At 38.1% G+C, this 19,915-nt stretch overlaps 1 protein-coding gene across 3 annotated transcripts in view; it reads left to right on the top strand.

Moving 5' to 3' along the window:
* NEK5 (NIMA related kinase 5) overlaps positions 1 to 19,915 on the top strand; it is a 29,909-nt gene that overhangs the window by 1,452 nt on the left and 8,542 nt on the right. For all 3 annotated transcript variants that reach the window (XM_054845703.1, XM_054845720.1, XM_054845712.1), the window contains exons 2-15: positions 1,005 to 1,101; positions 2,137 to 2,234; positions 4,184 to 4,267; positions 4,375 to 4,445; positions 6,754 to 6,840; positions 7,957 to 8,011; positions 9,524 to 9,724; positions 9,820 to 9,892; positions 11,475 to 11,611; positions 15,195 to 15,394; positions 17,230 to 17,296; positions 17,633 to 17,752; positions 18,953 to 19,036; positions 19,140 to 19,244. In XM_054845703.1, coding sequence (XP_054701678.1) covers positions 1,005 to 1,101; positions 2,137 to 2,234; positions 4,184 to 4,267; positions 4,375 to 4,445; positions 6,754 to 6,840; positions 7,957 to 8,011; positions 9,524 to 9,724; positions 9,820 to 9,892; positions 11,475 to 11,611; positions 15,195 to 15,394; positions 17,230 to 17,296; positions 17,633 to 17,752; positions 18,953 to 19,036; positions 19,140 to 19,244 — 1,479 coding nt within the window. The remainder of the gene's footprint in view (positions 1 to 1,004; positions 1,102 to 2,136; positions 2,235 to 4,183; positions 4,268 to 4,374; positions 4,446 to 6,753; positions 6,841 to 7,956; positions 8,012 to 9,523; positions 9,725 to 9,819; positions 9,893 to 11,474; positions 11,612 to 15,194; positions 15,395 to 17,229; positions 17,297 to 17,632; positions 17,753 to 18,952; positions 19,037 to 19,139; positions 19,245 to 19,915) is intronic.

Genomic DNA, 19,915 nt, shown 5'->3' with positions numbered 1-19,915 from the left:
GTAGTTGTAGTGTCTACACTAAGTCAAGGACTTCAGCTTCCCAGGCCCTGCCAGGTGCACAGGGAGCTGGGAGAGCACAGCCAGGACAGCTGACCCAGCCTGGCCAAAGGGACATTCCCCACCATAGAGTGTCATGCTCAGCATATAACTGGGGAAGCGAGCTGGGAGGCGGGATCACTGCTTGGAAACAGACTGGGCATTGGGTTGGGTTTTTTTCTTCCACATGTGGTGAGTAATTGCATTTGTGCATAACTTTTATTAATATTGTTGTTGTTGTTATTGTCTTCCTTTTCTGTCCTATTAAACTGTTTTTATCTCAACCCACGAGTTGTTTTTTTTCTTATTTTCCTCCCCATCCCCTTGGCAGGGGAGGGATGAGTGAGCAGCTATGTGGTGCTGAGTTACTGTCTGGGGTTAAACCCTGACAGAAACTTTTTATAAATGCGAGAGGACATTTTGATAGATGGATACTCAGAGACATGAATTTTTAAGAATATTGATGAAAGTGTAATCACAATGAACCAAATAACAGTTTTCCATTTAATGTAACAAGGCAAAGAGTTTGTCCAAAATGTTGCAAGAACTCATGACGCTAGTAAAACAAAGAACTTTTTTCTTTTTACTTTATTCTTTTGAGATCACCCTTATTAAGAATACAGAGTCATCTAGACCCTTATTCTTCAAATACTTAAGAGAAGTTTAACTTTAGAGTTTACCTCTATTCATCAGCTACCTTAGCAATAGCATTTGTGTCAAAAGTTTAAAGGTGTACGTTTGCCTATTTGTAAAATGTCATAATTTTGTTTGGTAACATTCCAATATATTTCCAAGCGTACACTGCAAATTGATATTTTACATTATATATATATCATATTTTATAATATCTCTGCATCACCTTGGTACAGTCTTTTTGTATTTGCGGGAATGGTTTGATAATGATATTACTATTTTTGAAAAGAGTTAAATATATCATTGCTAGCATATAGTTTCTTAATTCTTTGTAGATGCCTATGAAAGAAAAAGAAGCCTCTCAGAAAGAAGTCATTCTTCTGGCCAAGATGAAGCATGCAAATATCGTAACCTTCTATGCTTCATTGCAAGGTTTACTTTTAACATTTTTGTTTTATTTGTGATTATAGGATTGGAAGGCAGCCAAACCTACCTTGATAATATTGCTTAACCTTAAGCCTGTCCCCAGTCCCTTACCAGTGGGGACAGGACCCAACTCTTAAAAATGAACATGAGGTATCAAATTCAGTCATCACTTGCCCTCTTTTGTGTGGGTGAGACCTAAGGTACTGTGGAATGAACGCTAGATCCTGGGGTGTCTGCTTTGCTCAAGTTGAACTTTAGTCTTGATCTTCAATAGGAGGCCAGAGTTTAATGAGACTTCTCTATGAGTTCAATAGAAGAAGAGAGGTTTTGAATATAGCAAGAAATAGGTCCTCTTGGCCTTCTGTCTTGAGCCACATTTTGAGGTATCACTTAAGGATACGGAATTCTTCGGGACCCAGAGAGATAGAAGGAAGTCTGTTCTCCATAAAAGCTAATTCCCTATATTTATTTTCCCTGCTGATATCTGTCATAAGCAATGCCTTATGTAATGAACGCTGTAGTTATAGCTTGTGTTCGAATTGTTTTCTGTATGATCAGGACTGTAAATGTTTTAAAGGAAATAAATAGAAATCTGGTAGTCTTCTGGACCCCAGAGAGGTAAGAATAGGATGAGGTTCCATATTAAGCTGTTTATTTCTACTGTTTGGACACTGTCTACTTTTAACCTTTTCCCTGTGCCTAACTGTATACTTAGTTATTATTGGGGAACAATCCCAACTATGAAGCATTCTGCTAAGCATTGCTTGTAAGAACATCTGTCTTTTATCAGTGTGGTCTCTTGAGGGTTTTCTCATGCATTTAATATTTTGGTGAATCTCCATTTAGATATATTTTCATGTCTTAGTTTTGCATCAGGTTTCACTGGAAATACCCATTTTTTCTTAGTTACTCTGAAATGGAGGAGTAGGTAGAGGATTAACTACTCCCTTTTGAAAGAAGGACCGTATAAAATAAAAAGGATATATTGCTGTATTAATGAGTAATAAAGGAATAGAGGAAAAATCATACTTTTCTTTTCAGAAAAGAGCAAGCTATATATTGTGATGGAATACTGTGATGGTGGAGATTTAATGAAGCGGATAAATATGCAGCATGGAGTGCTGTTTGACGAGGACCAGGTGAAAGAAGTTATCTTTAGAGGAAAGGACATTTTATGTAAAACACATGGTTTGAATTATCCAGTACTAACTACTGTTTCTTTTCTGACCTGTTAAAAAATTGAACATTTTAAAGAAACTTTGGTAATTTTAATGGGAGTTCAGAGTTTGCTTTTTACACTGCTTTAAGATCTTTAATCCATTAGCAGTATTTTGATGCCATTTTTATCCCCCCTTCCTCCCTCCCATTGCTCCTTCCATTGTGGATGCGCTTTTTCTTTGTATTAGTAGTATGCCTACTAAGCCATAAAGACTTTCTTAAATGGTGGTTTAGAATTATTGGGGGATATATTATATATGAGTTTTTTATTCATTTATGCTGTTTGCATCATGGCATATCCTGCTTTATACTGAAGCCAATGGTAAATCTCTCATTCATTTCATTTGGGTCAAGACTTCTCTGATGCCATTTAAATTGTTAAAGCAGCACAGAGAAACAAGCCTGGAATTCTGACTGCTTTTGGAGCATGCTCACATATATTTTATTTTGTAAATCGGTGACTGTGATAGGTAGTGCAATTCACAGAAACAGAATCTCCCACTACTCCTTACTCCTTTATTTTTTTACTAGCTCTTGGCTTTCTGAAGGAGATTTTCTCTTATATATTGGACTTACTGTACTGAACTGTGAGGTTTTTTAATCATGGATAGTCTTCCACTTTTGCAGGTACAATCAAAATTTACCTAGACACCAGATAGAGAGTATCCAACCTGTTAGTGGAAATACAATCTAAAGCATGAAAGTGGGAAAAAAAGAAGTATTGTGACTTTTCTTTTTGCTTTAGTAGAAAAAGAGGAACTCCTTAGTGTAGAAGTCAGTTGGAAGTGAATTACTGGTTCAGTAATAATGAATTTTAAGATCCTATTGGGAGACATACTAGTGGTAGAGAGAGCATGAGAGAAAATAGAGAGGACAAAACCACAGATCATGAAAACACAAAAGAGAGAACCAACACATGCAAACCCCTTGACAATGAGACAGAATAATACATATCCAAAGAAAGGCAAAGGAAGTACAGATAGAAGAATGGATTGTAGAAACTAAAGATACATTTGCCAATCAAGAAAGGAAAGCAAAGTGCACAATTTAACATAATGTTATCTTTATATTTTCAAATGCATGGCTAAGAAAGCCTCATTTGTGGCATCAGCCCTATTCAGGAAATCATCTGCTTAATGTGAAGCATTACTAAATAGAAGATTATTACTTGAATCAAAGTCTTTCATGACCATGAATTTTCCTAAATAGAGAAGCATATAAGCACATTGTACTTTTGTTTCTGAATTAAGTCCAAAGGCCCTTATTCAATAAAACACATGTATATTTGAAGTTAAATATATGTTTAAGACCTGTGCTGGGTCAAGGATAAAGGATAAACCTGTGTGCTTCCTTATGCAAGTTTCTTCATAGCTCCCTTCTTTCACCACGTTTCAGTCCTTCATGCTTCTTTTCTGTGTTTTTCTGGACCACATTCAGTAAGACTACAAATATTATAACTGGATGGTATGACTTCCGCTACTGAGGGTTAAGAAGACACTTTCCAATTTTGTCTTAGTTGTTATTTGAACTCGCTTATTGCTAAATAAAGGGCTAGTAGTTACACTGTCTTTTGACATGATTCTTCAGTCCTTGTTCAAGTACTTGTCCTGTCACAGTCAGTGAAAACTTGATGGGGAAAGTGGAGCAAGTATCTATTTCCATTTAGTTTTGTAATAGCACTAAAAAAGGAAAGAAAAAGTCTGTGGCATTAATTTTAAAAATATTATTTCTTACTATTTTCTATTGTATATGCTCTAAATATTTTAGATGTCATCGTTGTCTTTATTTTATATATTTTGGTAAGATGCCCCATTGGACATTAGAGTCACACAAATTGATAGATATCTGTTCCCTTTAACTTTCACTGCAGATTCTGAGTTGGTTTGTACAGATCTCCTTGGGCTTGAAGCATATTCACGACAAGAAGATCTTACATAGAGATGTAAAAGCACAGGTAGTAAAACTGGTACTGGAGAGGGAGTAATTTTGTCTTGTAAAACATACGCTTAAGAAGCTCTGCCATGTTTTGTTTTCGCATACCAGTTGTGTTTTTATTTGCAGAACATTTTTCTTAGCAATAATGGAGAGGTAGCAAAGCTTGGAGACTTTGGCATAGCAAGACAGTTGAACAGGTAAGCACCTTTTTTAATTAGTCTGTGACCTACACCAAATTGGTCTGTTTATGAATGTTCAGAATGCAGCCTGAATGTGCAAATTGTTTGTGGATTGTGCTTGTTCAAGAGGTCTGAGATACAAAGGGTCTGATAGTACATTTTTTTTCTGTTAACCTAAAACATGCCATCCTGCATGAAACCACAGATGTATCTAGCCTAGTAACTGAACTTCTGTTATATCTAGGACATAGGGTGGGAAAGCCCCAGACTTTCCATATTCTCTGTCGAACTGACATAAAGAGATTCTGGAGGCGCAGCTCCTGCTCTTGCAGCTATTGATAATAATTGCTGGTGCCTCATAAAAAAAGAAAGTGAAAAGCATTAAAAACTTAGAAAAAAAATTGTACAGATTTTCTTTGTGTGTCCTCCAAGACTGTGCCTATATTAACTTTTTAAAAGGGGCCAGAACCCACTTTCTGGGCCTGAGAGTAAATGGCATGGCACAGCATGGCTTGCATCTGTAGGACTAAACTCTGTTCTCCCAGAGAGTGTGGCCTTCTCTTTACTGACTTTGGGGACAAGGCTTGCCTATCCTGCACAGTGGCCAGGTATTGTCTAGGAGAGTGCTTTTTGGTGTGGCCAAAACATGCCAAGGGGCATGCTAACAACAGGACAATGCTTGACTTTGATCTCTTTTTGAGCCACTTGATTATCTTTGACCTTGGCAGTATATTGTGGGAAAGAAGGTCCACAATTTAATTAGGTATTATGTGGAAAGGTAATTTCGTCTGTTGATCATTTTGCAGATTGTCCCTCTAGTATCAGTCCTTCTCAGTTGCTTTGTACTCTACCTGCTGTAACTCACTTTTTACAACTTTTCCTATCCCTAGATTAAGTCATTGTAAGATTAACCACATTTCTGTCTACACAGCATCAGTAAAGAGAACAGATAACTTCAACCAACATAGACTTCAGATGTACTTAACTGTGTACATGTACTAGGCATCTTTATGCTTTTTTCACATGGACATACAGCCCATGTAATTTCTGTCAAAGCCCCATCAGATTGGCTTTGGATTTAGGCCTACATAACCTTGCAAGTTCGGTGGTGCGTCAGAGCTAGGAAGTCTTGCTGAGAGTTGGAGTATATTGGATTAGGGTGTTTGGATAGTACCTTGATCCAAGCCCGCTCATCTCCAGGGATATGCAATGTCCCTGTTGTAGCTGCAGTCTCTGCCAGCTCTCGTACCTTTGTGGTGTGTTCCTTTGTGGAGCATAGACCTACTCTCAGGGCCTCAACTCTCCACATGTAAAATATTTATGCAGTAAGTGCCTGCCTTCAGAAGTGTTCTGGGGATAATTGTTTTAAGGGTTCCTCCTATGCAGCAGAATAGTACATAGCAGATAGGAAGTAAACCTCAGAATTTCAATGTCCAAGTACAGACATTTTAAAGAGTATTTAATAGGCTTATAAAACAAAATAATTGGTGTTTGATAGTAATTTTCCTCATGTAAAAAGTGGATTAAGTTTCTCAGGCTCTCTTTTCCTCCTCCCCTGGGGTATACAAAGGCATTTTCATTTCCCTTCTCCAAAGTACAAGATAGTGTCCAATACTTTTACTTGCTCTTAGGTGTCTGTGGCACCTCTGGCACTCAGACTTCATATACTGTATAAAGAGTGTAACTTACAACTTCATTGACATCTAGTTTAGAGTAAGAAGAATCACACTTTCTGAGTACCTGTTTCTCTCCACTGACTTCACAGTCACTTCCCAGTGACTCTTGATGACATCTACTGAGTAGATATCTAAAAACATGTGAAGTGAATCCAACTGCTTCTACTTGGCTGCACCTTCACAAGTCAGCACCAAAGATGGGATTAGAATTAATGTACTCCTCCTTTAGTTTCTGTGCAGCACTTCCTCCTTCCACTGTTTCTCGCTTGTGTGCCTGACTGCCACCTCCCATATTCTTACTTCAGTGAGTGTGTTGGAGACTTCTGTTATTTTGCAGTGTCTTTGACAGCTTCCATAATTCTGTGCTACTGATAAACATTCCTTGCAAATGTTGATTACAATGCTGGTGAAAAGTAGGGAAAAGAGAATTCTCGTGCTTTCTGTTGAAGTGCAAACACTCTCCACTATTAAAATAGTTGGTCATTTTTACACAGAACTTTAGTTTTTCTTGGGATGTTCCATTATTCAACTATTTGGAGAGCAGAAATAATGTCCCCCATGGGCTTTTCACCTGGGGCAGATAGTCTTTAGTTCAATTGCTTGTAAAGTTTTTCAGTGTGTAAACCTTTTTGTTCATTGTGTTTCATTAGCACTATGGAGTTTGCCCATACCTGTGTAGGGACCCCATATTATCTGTCACCTGAGATTTGTGAAAATCGACCATATAACAATAAAACGTAAGTCTCTGTCTTTCCTTCATATGCTTGTGCATGAGGGCATGCAGGCATGAGAAAACTTATTTAGTAATATCATGGTTTAAATCAGTATTTCTGCAGGGCGTCAGGAATTTCACGTCACCCTTTGTGAAATTTTGTATTATTGTGTACAATAATTAGGTGCATCAATCGTATGCAACAACTGTGTTATACTATACAACACTGTTGGTTGTATTTTGACTGACAGTGTCCAGAGCATAGTAATCATGAATTTGTTGTGATTCATTTACAGGCTTAATATAATTATATTTTTGTTTTTATAAAATTACTTGTACTTGAAATTTATAGTTTACTCTCATTCTCTTTTAATACTCCTCATTAGTAGTAGCGTGAAATGTAAAATTGATTTTTTCCCTTTGCTTTATCTGGTTCTCCATTAAATACTAAATTTATCTCTGTGTTTTCAACGTGTGATAACCAATGCAAGTATGGATCTTTTCAGTTCCAAGTTTATGAATTTTTGATACACTCATTTGTGATTTATAAAAATACACTAAAGTGAAAGCTGCTAGGTTGGCAGTTCTGGAACTTTGCAGTAGCCACCTGCAGGAAAGAGAAATAGGTCTGAGAACTGTAAAGGCTTGGTCAGGCTTAACACAAAATACCAGATGAGAAGCACTGAAAAGTCCAGAGTTGAGTGGGCTAGACCCCTAGACCCCCTTCTGTGTGTGTGGGATGTGATCAACACCAAATATTCTGGAGCCCAGAGTAGCATCTCAGCTCTAAGGTGCTATTCACACAAGTTTACTCCCTTATTGTCTCTTTAACTATCAAGTCAGCCAGACATAGCTTTGCCCTTCATCCTGCTAGAAATATTAAGCAGGCATTCTTTATGTCATGTGCCTTTTCCAATGATAATGATGGTGCCTAGTTAGATATCATGGAAACATTGGTACCACAACTAAAAAGAAATTTTTAATTGTTCTTTTCAGTGCATGTTAAGAAAAATTAAAAGTTGCACCAATATTAATCTGTGATGGAATAATGTTAATAAATTTGAGAGCTGAGCAGAGGTTCTGATTACATGTATGAAAATATTACAGTTTTTTCCCCTGAAACTTTAATTTTTATTCACAGAGATATTTGGTCTCTTGGCTGTGTGCTTTATGAGCTATGTGCACTAAAGCATCCTGTAAGTACCGTAGAATCAGATCATTATCATATTATTAAAAAAGATAGTGGACAGCCTGGAAAAACTGTAGTAATAATAGTATTCATAGTCAGCTGCTAGAATTATTTTCAGCTTATTTATTGATATTAAAGAATGACTGCTAGTGTTTAATTTTTCATATTGAGTGCATACTGAAATACAATGTATTATGGTGTATTGCTAGAAGTTATATATATACACATATGTGTGTGTGTATACACACATCGAACATATATTTGCTCTCTAATAAGTACTAAACTTTTTCAAAAGACAGATGAACAACGGAAAGAATTAAAGCCAAACTTCAAGGTTACGCCTTAGGCATACAGTTTTACTCATTTCTATTTAAAAATACCCATCTATGCTTAGAAAAGAGTTTGAAACTCATATTTCCCCAGACAGTAGTTTGAGTCCCCAGAAGCATTTTCCTAAAGGTTTTGTTGTGTTTGGAAGCACATTCATGTCAGAAAATAACTGAGATGATAGCATCTTCAGGAAGCTGTGTTGTCCTCAGCCTGATCTGAGCCTCGGATAATCCTCAGCCTGTGGGTATTATGTGGAGAAGGGAACACAGCAGAGACTAATCCTGACAACAGGAAAAGGATCAGGTTCCTGGGCCCAGCAGAAGCTGACCTTTTGCTGATCTTGGATGTGGGAAAATGCAGAGCAGCACTAATAGGGAGAGCAATTGTGCTGAGCTGAGAGAAAGGGGATACTGCTGAGGAAAATTTTGTATTTCACCAAGTGAGAAAACATTAATATTACTTCTTATGAATATTAGGTGTTTTATTCTGTATTGCTGCCCATTTTTTAATTTGAAGGCAGGGACTAGATGCTGATGTAGAGGAAATGTAAGTGAAGCTAAGTCAAATTTTGGTTACACCACCTTCAAAATAGCCCCATAAATAAAATGGTACTTTTAGAAAGCACTTGCTTTCAAAATTATTTTTGCCTCTCTATGGCCCTAAAAAATATATTGAGAGACTGCTGAACTGGGAGGGCTGATTTATCTGAGTGGCATCGGTTGTTAAGAATCAAGATTATACCTTGATTCCAGAGAGACACAGAACACAGAGGTTAAGTTTTGTGAAGTGAGGTTTTGAAGGTGAACACTGTGAAGACAGTATGTACGCAGGTCTCAGTTGAACAGCTTTTGGCAATATAAATCATGTTTCATTCTGGAAAAAATGTGTCTGTGTCACTGTATGACAACAGAGTATGAATAAAACTCTTCCAGGTACAAAAGCTATCGGACCGCCTAAGTCATGCAACTGAAACAAGGAGAACATGACCAGAAAATACAATCAGAGAGTGGTTATATTAATTTTCCACAGCAAGCTATGGTTAGCAAGAAAGGATTTGTGAAGAGATTGCATAGCACAGGGCTTCTGTCAGCCAGTACCTTTTTTTCAAATTGCAGTGTCTAAGTCTTAAGTCCATCATTTCCAACCAGCGGTACTTACTGTCCTCTTTTTACTGTTTTCATTGATAAAGTTTGAGGGCAATAGTTTGCACCAGCTGGTGCTGAAGATCTGCAGAGGACGTTTTCACCCAGTGTCTCCAAACTATTCATATGATCTGAGAATATTAATTTCCCAGCTGTTTAAAATATCTCCAAGAGATCGACCATCTATCAGTTCTATTCTAAGGAAGCCCTTCTTACAGAAGCTCGTTCTCAGGTATTTGCCCCCTGAGGTAAGTGCCTGTACTGCTGCATGCTGAGAGAAAAATATGTATCAAAGTAGTATAAACAGTTCTATTAGATACCTTTTTTCTTATGGATAACACAGGAAGAACTCAGTCACACTGTGATACATAGAAAAAGGCCTTCAGCATCAGAGTCTGGAGCCAAGCTGATACAAGGTAATGATAATAACATTATTTAACATTAGTTCTACACTAACATTTGTTAGTTATGATATACGTGATAGCTATATCTTTCTCCAGTCTTTATTGCACATTTGGAGAGTTTCGCACAAAATTAAAAATAAGAGGAGGAGAGAACAACAGCAGAAGCATTTACCCCAGACAGTGCATCGCTGTCCTGTTCAGGAAAAGGCAACTTTAAGACGAGCTCATTAGCAACATTCAGCTAGAAAAGCTACCATAGTAAAGTCCTGAAACATTAATCTTAATTCTTTTATGAATAGAATTTACAAAACTGAGAGGCTTTGGTCTAGATGCAGTTTAGGTCTGTCACATGAAAACCATCCTTCCTTAATTTGCCAAGCCATGTGCAAAAATGCAAAAATCTTGCAAAATGTGCTCCATCATATTTTACAAAGTAATAAAAATGTATTTTACAAAATATTATAAATTCAATTAAATTGTGAGAGACAACTCTATTTGGATTTAGTGCTCATTGATAGTTCAGATTACATATATACATTCTTAGAAAACATGAATAAGACTAAATGGTGTCTCTGTATGAACTGCTGAATATCTGGCATGTTTCTGGCAGCATAGCCTTTTCCTAATTTCGTATTCTTCAGTATATCATAATTATTCCTTAAATTTGTATTTGGAAGTATTAAAGTAGTTTGATCATATTTTTTAAAATAGTTACCTAACTACACTATGGATAGGGTATTTAACCAAAAAAAGTTCTTCAGTAGTTTAGGAACCCATGTTATTTTGGAAATTACTTTCAATGAGATTTATCTGCCTTCAGGACTAATGCCTTTTGGACAGAGGCACCTGAACCCCTAAATCACTTAGGCATTTTAAAAAAATCTATGGTCGTATACTCATGATTTTCATATATTTTATCTCCCACACATGATACTATCACAGACATTACTCAGGAAAGATTTAAAATTCGTTTAGAAATGACTTAATTCTATGAAGGACCCTACTTTTTATTATTGCAGCTAAAGTATTTGCAAAATAGTGACTGACAAAACTGGAATGGTGTGTACTTTTATTCTCCTACATGGGGAACTGGTAAGGTAAATGTTTTACTTTTCAGCCCTTCTTTCCAAATTTCACAAGTACTACAACATTGTCTAGTGATTTGTAGAATACTGAGGGCTAGGTTTAGAAAGGGAACACTAAGCAGGTAAACACTTAGCCTCCAGTGAAATCTGAGCCTAAGAATCAGACCTCCTGTTTTCTGTTCTTGGTACTGGCATGAAATCAGCATTCTAGTTTATAGAGGTCTCCCTTTTATTCAGTGTGCTTTGCAAAACTAATCAGTAAGATCCACTTTATATGAGTGTGACAAATCATAATATTTTCAAAAGCATGTCATTCTAAGAATGAAAGGCAGAATGCCTAGAAAGTGTGAAGTATGGTGATGATGGTGATGACAATGAAAGGACATAAGGAGTGTTAGTCCAACCTGTCAGTGTTAGATGTATGGAGCCTACTATGGTTTGCAACTGCATGATCATTAATCACATAGAGAGCACAGAATTTAACCTTTTAATCTTTCATTATTAAAAAGCATATAAACTTCAAAAAAGGAGAGTCCAGGACCAAGTTTCTCTAGAATCTGGAATGGTGGTGCCTGTCAAGAAACAGGAATTATTTCAAAGAAATGAGTGGAAACCTCCTTCAAGAGGACAACAGCCTATTTTTGAGGTACTGCACATCTGCATTCTTGTAATACTTAATCAGCTTCAGAAGGCGAATTCCTGCTCTTAGAAAAGACCCTTTAAAACATCTTGTTAAGATGTATTAAATTTAGCTTAGTGCCTGCGATAAGCCAGTAGAGACAGGTAAGCACTGCTGAAGCCTCAGAAGAGGTGTTTTAGAAAGCCTAGGTGGGAAACACTGAATTTAGGCTGCTTCAGTGTAGTCCTTTGTAACAAAAGGAGTCAGGCATGCTTTGCATTTACATTTGCACAAAGGCAAATAAACTCTGTTTACATTTTTGCTATAGAAGCAAATACACTGATTCTCTTTTTTCAGCCCTTCTGAGAGCCCATTCATGGGCAAACCCACTAGCACCCACTGCCCTTGTCTCAGATACTTATTACAACAAACTGGGATCAAACCCTACAGCAGAAAGCCCCAGTTCTTCATAACCATTTGTGTCCCTCACTCATTTTCCACCTCTTTCTTTCCTCAGGCTGGATATCAGCTTTATGCTGTGTCCAGCCTCTTAGTTGGCATCACTATATACCTTTATCTTCAAGAGCATATAGTACTGCCTTGTGTGCTGGTGAACACAGAGAAAAGCACATTTAGGATCTGGGAGCTCCCAGCAGTAATTGCTTATTGCAGTTGCGGTAGATTAACTGATGGTACGGAATGTGGAGTTCCCAGAACTGCATCCATCAAGCAATCACTTACACTACCTATGGATAATACTGGCTCTCATAGTTACATTTGTGTAAATACATAGATGGATCAAGTTAGGAAGGTTAACTTTCCTTTCACTGTGCACTGCTGTAATCAAAGGCAGAATTTTGTCTGCAGTGTTTTGATCTACAAGACATGCTCTAATATTAACACTGGGAAAGTTCCCACATTCTTTCAGCATCCAAATGAAGCAGTTTGCAGGGTTTCAAGTGTCATACTTTGAATGTGTTGTTTCAGGATTCACAGAATCAGAGAGTGGTTGAGGCTGGAATGGACCTCTGGACATCACCTTGTCCATGCCCCTGCTCAAGCAGGGTCATTTAGAGCTAGTTGCCCAGGACCATGTCCAGACAGCTTTTGACTATCTGTAAAGATGGAGACTCTACAACCTCTCTAGGTAACCTGTGCCAGTGCTCGGTCACCCCCACAGTGAAAAGGTGTTTCCTGATGTTCAGAGGGAACTTCCTGTGTTTCAGTTTGGGCCCATTGTCTCTGGGCCTGTCGCTGGGTACCACTGGAAAGAGCCTGGCTCCGACCTCTTTGCAGCCTCCCTTCAGGTATCTATCTACATTTATAAGATCCCACCTGAGCCTTCTCTAGGCTAAACAGTCTGAGCTCTTTCGGCCTTTCCTCATATGAGAAATGCTTCACCCCTTAATCATCTTTGTGATTCATTGGATTTTTTCCAGTATGTCCCTGTCTCTCTTGTACTGGGGACCTCAGAATTGGACACAGCACTCCAGGAGTGGCCTCACCAGTGCTGAGTAGAGGGGAAGGATCATCTCCCTTGACCTCCACTACTTTGTGTAATGCAGGCCAGGATATCATTCACCTTCTTTGCAGCAAGGACATACTGTTGGCTGATGGTCAACTTGGTGTCCACCAGGACTCTCGGGTCCTTTTCTGCCAAGCTGCTTTCTGGCTGGGTGGCCCACAGCATATACTGATGCACAGTTTAGGACTTTGCACTTCCCGTTGTTGAAGTTTCTGCCATACCATTTCTCCAGCCTGTCGAGGTCCCTCTGGATGGCAGCACAACCCTCTGGTGTATCGGCCACTCCTCCTAGTTTGGTGTTATCAGCAAACTGGCTGAGGATGCACTCTGCCCCACTCTGTCCCATCATCCAGATCATTAATGAAGATGTTGAACAGGTTTAAACCCAGTACTGACCCGTAGGGTGCACCGCTAGTTACTGGCATCCAACTAGACTTCGTACTATGATGACTACCCTCTGGGTCCAGCCATTCATCCAATTTTCAATCCACTTCACTGTCTGCTCATCCAGCCTGCACTTTATCAGTTTCTTGATGAGGATCTTACGGCAGACAGCGTCAAAAGCCTCCATGAAGGGAATTGCCTGGTAGGCAATATCCACTGCTCTACCCTTGTCCACCAAGCCAGTCATTTCATTGTAGAAGGTTATTGGGTTGGTTAAGCACGGCTTCCCCTTGGTGAATCCATGCTGACTACTCCTGATGATTTTCTTGTCCTTTATGTGCCTGGAAATGGTTTCCAGGATTAGTTGTTCCATGACCTTGCTAGGCATTAAGGAGAGGCTGACCACCCTGTAGTTCCCTGGGTCCTCCTTCCTGCCCTTTTTGAAGATAGGAGTGACATTTGCCTTCCTCCAGTCCTCCTCCCAATCACTGCTATGACCAATCAAAGATAATAGTGGCTTTGCAATGACAACTGCCAGCTTCCTGAGTACTCGTGGGTGCATCCCATCACTCCAGTCTGCTTATGCATTCTCTAACCTGATCCTTTGCCACCAAGGGTACATCTTCCTTGCTCCAGACTTCCCCCCTGGTCGCAGGGGCCTGAAATTTCTGAAGGCCAGTCTTGCTAGTAAAGACTGAGGCAAAGAAGACATTCAGTACCTCAGCCTTTTTCATGGCCTGTGTCACCATCGTGCCTGCTTCACTGGTCACAGTTCTCAGTCCTCTTATATTTATTTAGATGGCCTGATTTGTTCTCCCTATTGCTCAGGATTGCCATACTTCTGGATACCATACTGTAAAACTTATTTCAATGAGGGACAAGATAAATACTTTTTGAGGTTACCTCTTGGGACCGTTTTTGGTAGTGGAAAATTTTATTCTTATATAGATATGAATATATATTCTACAGTAGTCTGGACTATGCCATAGGTAGATGAGCCTATTTTCAGTGTTTCTAAGAAGGAAAATAGAAAGGAATAGTTAATGTATTTACCATCTATGGAAGGGATACTTAGGTGATTTTTAATTTATGTAAGAAAATAAGCAAAATTCAGCACTTTTCTCATACACCATATAGTCTTCCACCATGGAAAAATTTGTGAATGTCTTGCCGCACTTAAATCACGCAGTGGTAACTAGATGATCACTTTCTCTCCATTGTGCTTATGAGAAATGGAAAAGACAGTCTTGTCACAAAGTAGAAATACAGGGATGTTTCATCACCATAAGGACTTTGAGAGATGAAAGGCAAGCTCCCACAGGCACATCATCAAAGAGATGGTGAAATGAAGTAGCACAGCACTCCCTTGAAAGCAGCAGTCAATGCATATACTGCCCAAAACTACATCTCAGGTTCCCCTTGCTCTCACATGGCAAAATGAGACTCTCCTGGAATTAATTCTGTGCTTTAGGCTTCAGAACAATGAAGTCATTCTGGGGCAGTGACACTACAGACTACAAAGCCCCATGCTGTGATTGACTTGCACAACAATACGGGCTGCTGCTTAAAATATGCTAACTATACTGTAGACAGCCTGTATTACCATGCAACTCAGACTCAGGAGAAGGACAGGAAATTAATTCAAACTTGTACTGATACAAATGAGAATAGGGGAAATTACATCCTTTATTATATTTTCAGCCACAGACCTCCGGATTTAAGATGGCAGAAAGGCCAGGAAGTATTAGAGTGCATGGCCGTTATGGTCATTACTATGATAAGCTTGACAACTTGCAGAGGAAGGCCAATGCGCATTATGATCTTTCTCATATCAGCCAAAGAGTTGAGGAATACTATAAACTAAAAGGACAAGTTGCACCTCCACCCCCACCACCTGACTGGTAAACTTTTCTCACTCTATTTATTAGTGGTCAACTGTAATGCATGTTTTGAGTTATCAGTCTTCCTGATTAGGTAACACTGGACATGGCTCATTCAGTATAATTCCTTCTCTGCTTGGTCTTTGATATTTTTTTACATAAGTTTCTTGTACAACAATATAACTCCTGTTCCTGTCTATCCAGAAATTCCTTCTGAATCTATTGTCCTGATGTTTGACATTTCATTGTGTCCTGGTTTAACCTGGCAGGCAGCCAAAACAACCACACAGCTGTTTGCTCACTGCCCTCCCCCAGTGAGATGGGGGAGAGAATCGAAAAGAAAAAGTTAAAACTCATGGGCTGATACAAAGACAGAAAAGGAAAATCATCATCATCATCATCATCATCATCTATTATAATAGAGTTTCCAAAACCAGTGATACATAATTGCTCACCACTCAGAGCCAATGCTCAGCTAGTTCCTGAGCTGTACCACCTCTCAACCAACCACTGGTTATATGTTGAGCATGATGTCATAACATATGGAATATCCCTTTGGCCAATTTGGGTCAGCTGTCCTGGCTGTGTCCCCATCCAACTTCTTGGGCCCCCACCTTCTTGTTTGCAGTGCAGTATGAGAAGCTGAAAGTCCTTGACTACTTGGCAACAACTAAAACATCAGTGTGTTATCAACATTATTCTCATTCTAAATCCAAACTACACACTATACCAGCTGCTAGGAAGAAAATCAACTGTATCCCAGCTGAAACCAGGACACACTGTCAAAATGTCTCCCAAATCTCAGCATTTTATTGGATAAGAAGTAAAACACAGGCTTTTTGTAGACTTTCTGATTATATCAAGCATAAACACTGTCTTTCCTTCCCACCAGGATCAGAGTGGGAGGCAGGCCATGAAAATGTTTTTTTTTTCCTGCAGAGCTTATATTTTGGTTTCAGATATAAAGACCCTTTCTCCAGCAGTTTACTTCAAAGCCTTTCTCTTACAAATTAGTGGTACAACCTGTTTATTACTTTAGAGATTGCCTGTTCTTTCCATGATTGGCCATTTTAGGTGTGGATGAGCTTTGAAGACCTTGAGAGAGGAAATCTCTCAAGGTAGGGAATTTTTAATACTGCCTACTTTTGGATCCTTCCTTTAAGGTTGACTGAATCATTAATTTTCATTCAATGATGACAGTGGTTAGAATGTTTCAGTGAAGGATCATCAGCTTTAGAACATCTTGTCTGAGCTGTTTCTAGTGCCTTATTTAAGGACAAAGTCAATTCAGTTTGGCTCCCTGGGGCACAAGTGGGTTCTGAAGGTAGGAAATGAAATAAATAGAAATCAGGGAGCTTACAAGTGACTGCAGGTTATTTTATAAAAAAAAAAAATAAAGGTAAATGTTTGGAAACCACAAAACTACATAAATGCAAAGTTAGGCTGATACAATTAGGCACAGAGGAGAAATGAAACAGAAAAGTTGGTGAATATGCAACCTCCATTCTGACAATTTTCACTCATGTTGAGGATAAGGAAAAAACCTTTTATTTTCGTTAACACTTTCACATACCATTTATCAAATAAAAGGTGGAGAAGGACTTCACTGCACTCTTCAAAAGGTTAATGTAACTGAATTAATAGGAGGAGGAATGCCTGAAGTGGATACATTTTGGTTTTGTTATTTTACTGTTACTCCATACTTATACATATTTTATCCATATTTATATATTCATGTAGTACAAAGAGAGCTCTGTCCGTCATATGTGATAGAACCTATAGAGAATTATTTGGGCAGCAGGTAGCAGAGTCTGTGAAATAAAATGTAGTACATGAACATCACTTTCTTCTCTCAGTTCTGCAGAATACCTTCAAAGGTGTTTTGAAGCCCAACAGTACAAGATTAAAGTGGAAAAACAGCTGGTAAGTAAATACTAAATCATAGAATAAAATCTGTAAAAGAAACTGAATGAAAATCCAGAAGACGAACTGATGTCTTTCTAACAGCAAACTGTAACACCTACAGGTAGTTCTGCTGTAGCGAATTCATTGATCTGCTCTGCATGCTCATCTTGGGGTTTTATTTTCTAATACAAAACTGTAGCAATGTAAAATTCTGCTATAAATTTTTCCTCCAAAAATATACACTTGCCTTAATGCACCCTTCAGCGGAACAGGGAGAGTGAATTGAGTGAACATGGAAGGAAAGGATTCTAAATGAAAATTCCTTTGCTCTGGGATTTAATTGTACATCCGTAGGGACTGCGACCATCCTCTGCTGACCCATATCACAACCAAATACAGCAGCAGAAAAAAAAGGAAGAGCATCTCAAAAACTATCAGCAGGACATGTCTAGAAAGAATGAAATGAAAGAACAGGTAAGTGAAGTATCTTCCTTAGCTGCTTAAAGCTGTCTTCTTACACTCCTTGATAATAGTATTCTTTACATAAGAATTGTTTCTTTTTCATCTGACCACTAGGAAAATATAAGCTGTTTTCATCTGGTTCCATCTTACATAAACTGGTGAAGACTTGCACAAAAGCTGATGTCCATAATAATTTCATAACCCATGGCCTTGATTTTGATTTCACTTCTACTGAGATTAGAGGAGTTACATCACTGAACAAACTAATGTTGGAGGACAATAGATCCTCACATTTATAAATCAGAGAAAATATTAATACATGCAATATTAGTGTATGTATATTCATTATTCATAAGCCATACTATGACATTTAGAATGTGATATAACCATATATGATGCATACTGCTTCCCTGGTATGTTATAACTTTTGGAGATTATTTTATACACAGACAATATACTTTGCTGGTTTTGCTTTTGGGTGACAGAGAAAACAAACTTACACTTCTTTCTTACATGTAAATACATTTAATCTTTCTATCTTTGATTTACAAAAATTGCTAGAATAAATATGAATATATTAACTTTTTTATAATGGTCAGACTTTGGAATAAAAACATACTCCTCATGTACACATTGTTCAAAGACTGTTGCTGTTTAGTTCCGCAAAGTCTGTACTAAATATGCCAAAAAATGAAATTTTACAGATTTGTCCATTTGTAACAAAGGCAAGTTGGGATAGACTCTCATATAAACAGTAACAGAGATATTCTTAGCACAAAATTTATCTTTTGGCCAAATTTGAAGTTTTTGCTCCAAACAGAGGAATGTTGAAGTTTCTCCAAGAAAAGATTACCAGGTTTTGTTTAATTTTGGGGAGCAGGTTGCAATACAGTAACTATTACATAATTTTTTGTCCTCCTAATTTCCAGTCCTCTGGTTTTGGATTGCAACCTCAGCATCATTACTCAGACAGTCCTTAGGTTATTCTTGGAATTAGCTGGTTTAGATCAAATTCTACAGAAAAGCTAGCATGAAATAGTCTGGAAAACTTCAAGAAGGTTAAAGTCTGGAAGAGTTATTGGCGTTAAAGGACACTGATCCCTTTTTCTCATATGTACACAGTTTGATATCCATAGAATATTTTGTATAGCTAGTGTTATTTCTGTATGCATTTCCAATACAGATGTATTGTACTTCACTGTTCTTTAATAGGAGTACCTGAAACAATTGCAGAAGATTCGGGAAGAATACCACAGCAATATAAAAGAATTGAGATTTAGAGCAGGAGTACTCCAGGTAACAAAGCTCAAACATACACACAGTCATATTTCCATTTTCTTTTTTAGCTAGTACAGTTAATTAGAAATTGAAATGAATATTTTATAAAAATGTTCCCTAGGAGAATCAAAAAATACAAGATAAAACCTATCTTGTGAGGCAAGGGAAAGCTGAGGACCAATCTGAAATCAAGGATACAGCTGGAACAGGAAAAGAATCACTTCAGGTATCAGTACCACCTCCTAGTCTTAAGAGAACATTTTATGCAAGTATCGCATGGTCTTTGATTCACTCTTTGTGACAAATCTGAAAAACGGTATAGCTTAAATCTCACCTGATGCTTGCACCATATGCGAAAGTCTCCCTAGGTTCCCTTCATGAAGAGCCTGGAAAGTTTCTTTGGCTGAGTCCTGACTTGTTTTGGTAATTCTTTTTCATCTGTAAATATTAGGATGTACTTTTACTTAATTTATTTTTGTGGTATGTTTCTTTTCCTTGCTTTCTGAGTGAAGTAAAGAAGTAGCCAATCACAGTGCAAATCTTTATGAGAATTCTGTACAGAAGATACAGCAATTCATGACAGCTCAGAGTAGCCCTGTGTGGGAAGTTAGAATCCAGTTTTAATGTGGAGTCCTTAAACAAAAATTTGGGAGAAGCAGGAGGAAGAGGCAGAGCCAAAGTGTTCCAGCTACAGTTCTTTCTCATCAAATACTACCAAAGCAGCTACTAGAATAGAGTTTCAGAATTGTTCCACCTCTACTTTGCAATATTGGCATTGTGAACACTAGATGAGGTTTCCAGACCACATGGAGTTCTGCAGCAAGAAGTCCGCTTTTCTTCAAGTGAAATGAATGAAAGCCTCAATTTATGAAAATTAATCTCAGTGTGCAAATTCCC

The sequence above is a fragment of the Grus americana genome, chromosome 1 (assembly GCF_028858705.1).
Source record: "Grus americana isolate bGruAme1 chromosome 1, bGruAme1.mat, whole genome shotgun sequence".
Lineage (NCBI taxonomy): Eukaryota > Metazoa > Chordata > Aves > Gruiformes > Gruidae > Grus > Grus americana.
This window is presented reverse-complemented; position numbering and strand designations above follow the sequence as displayed.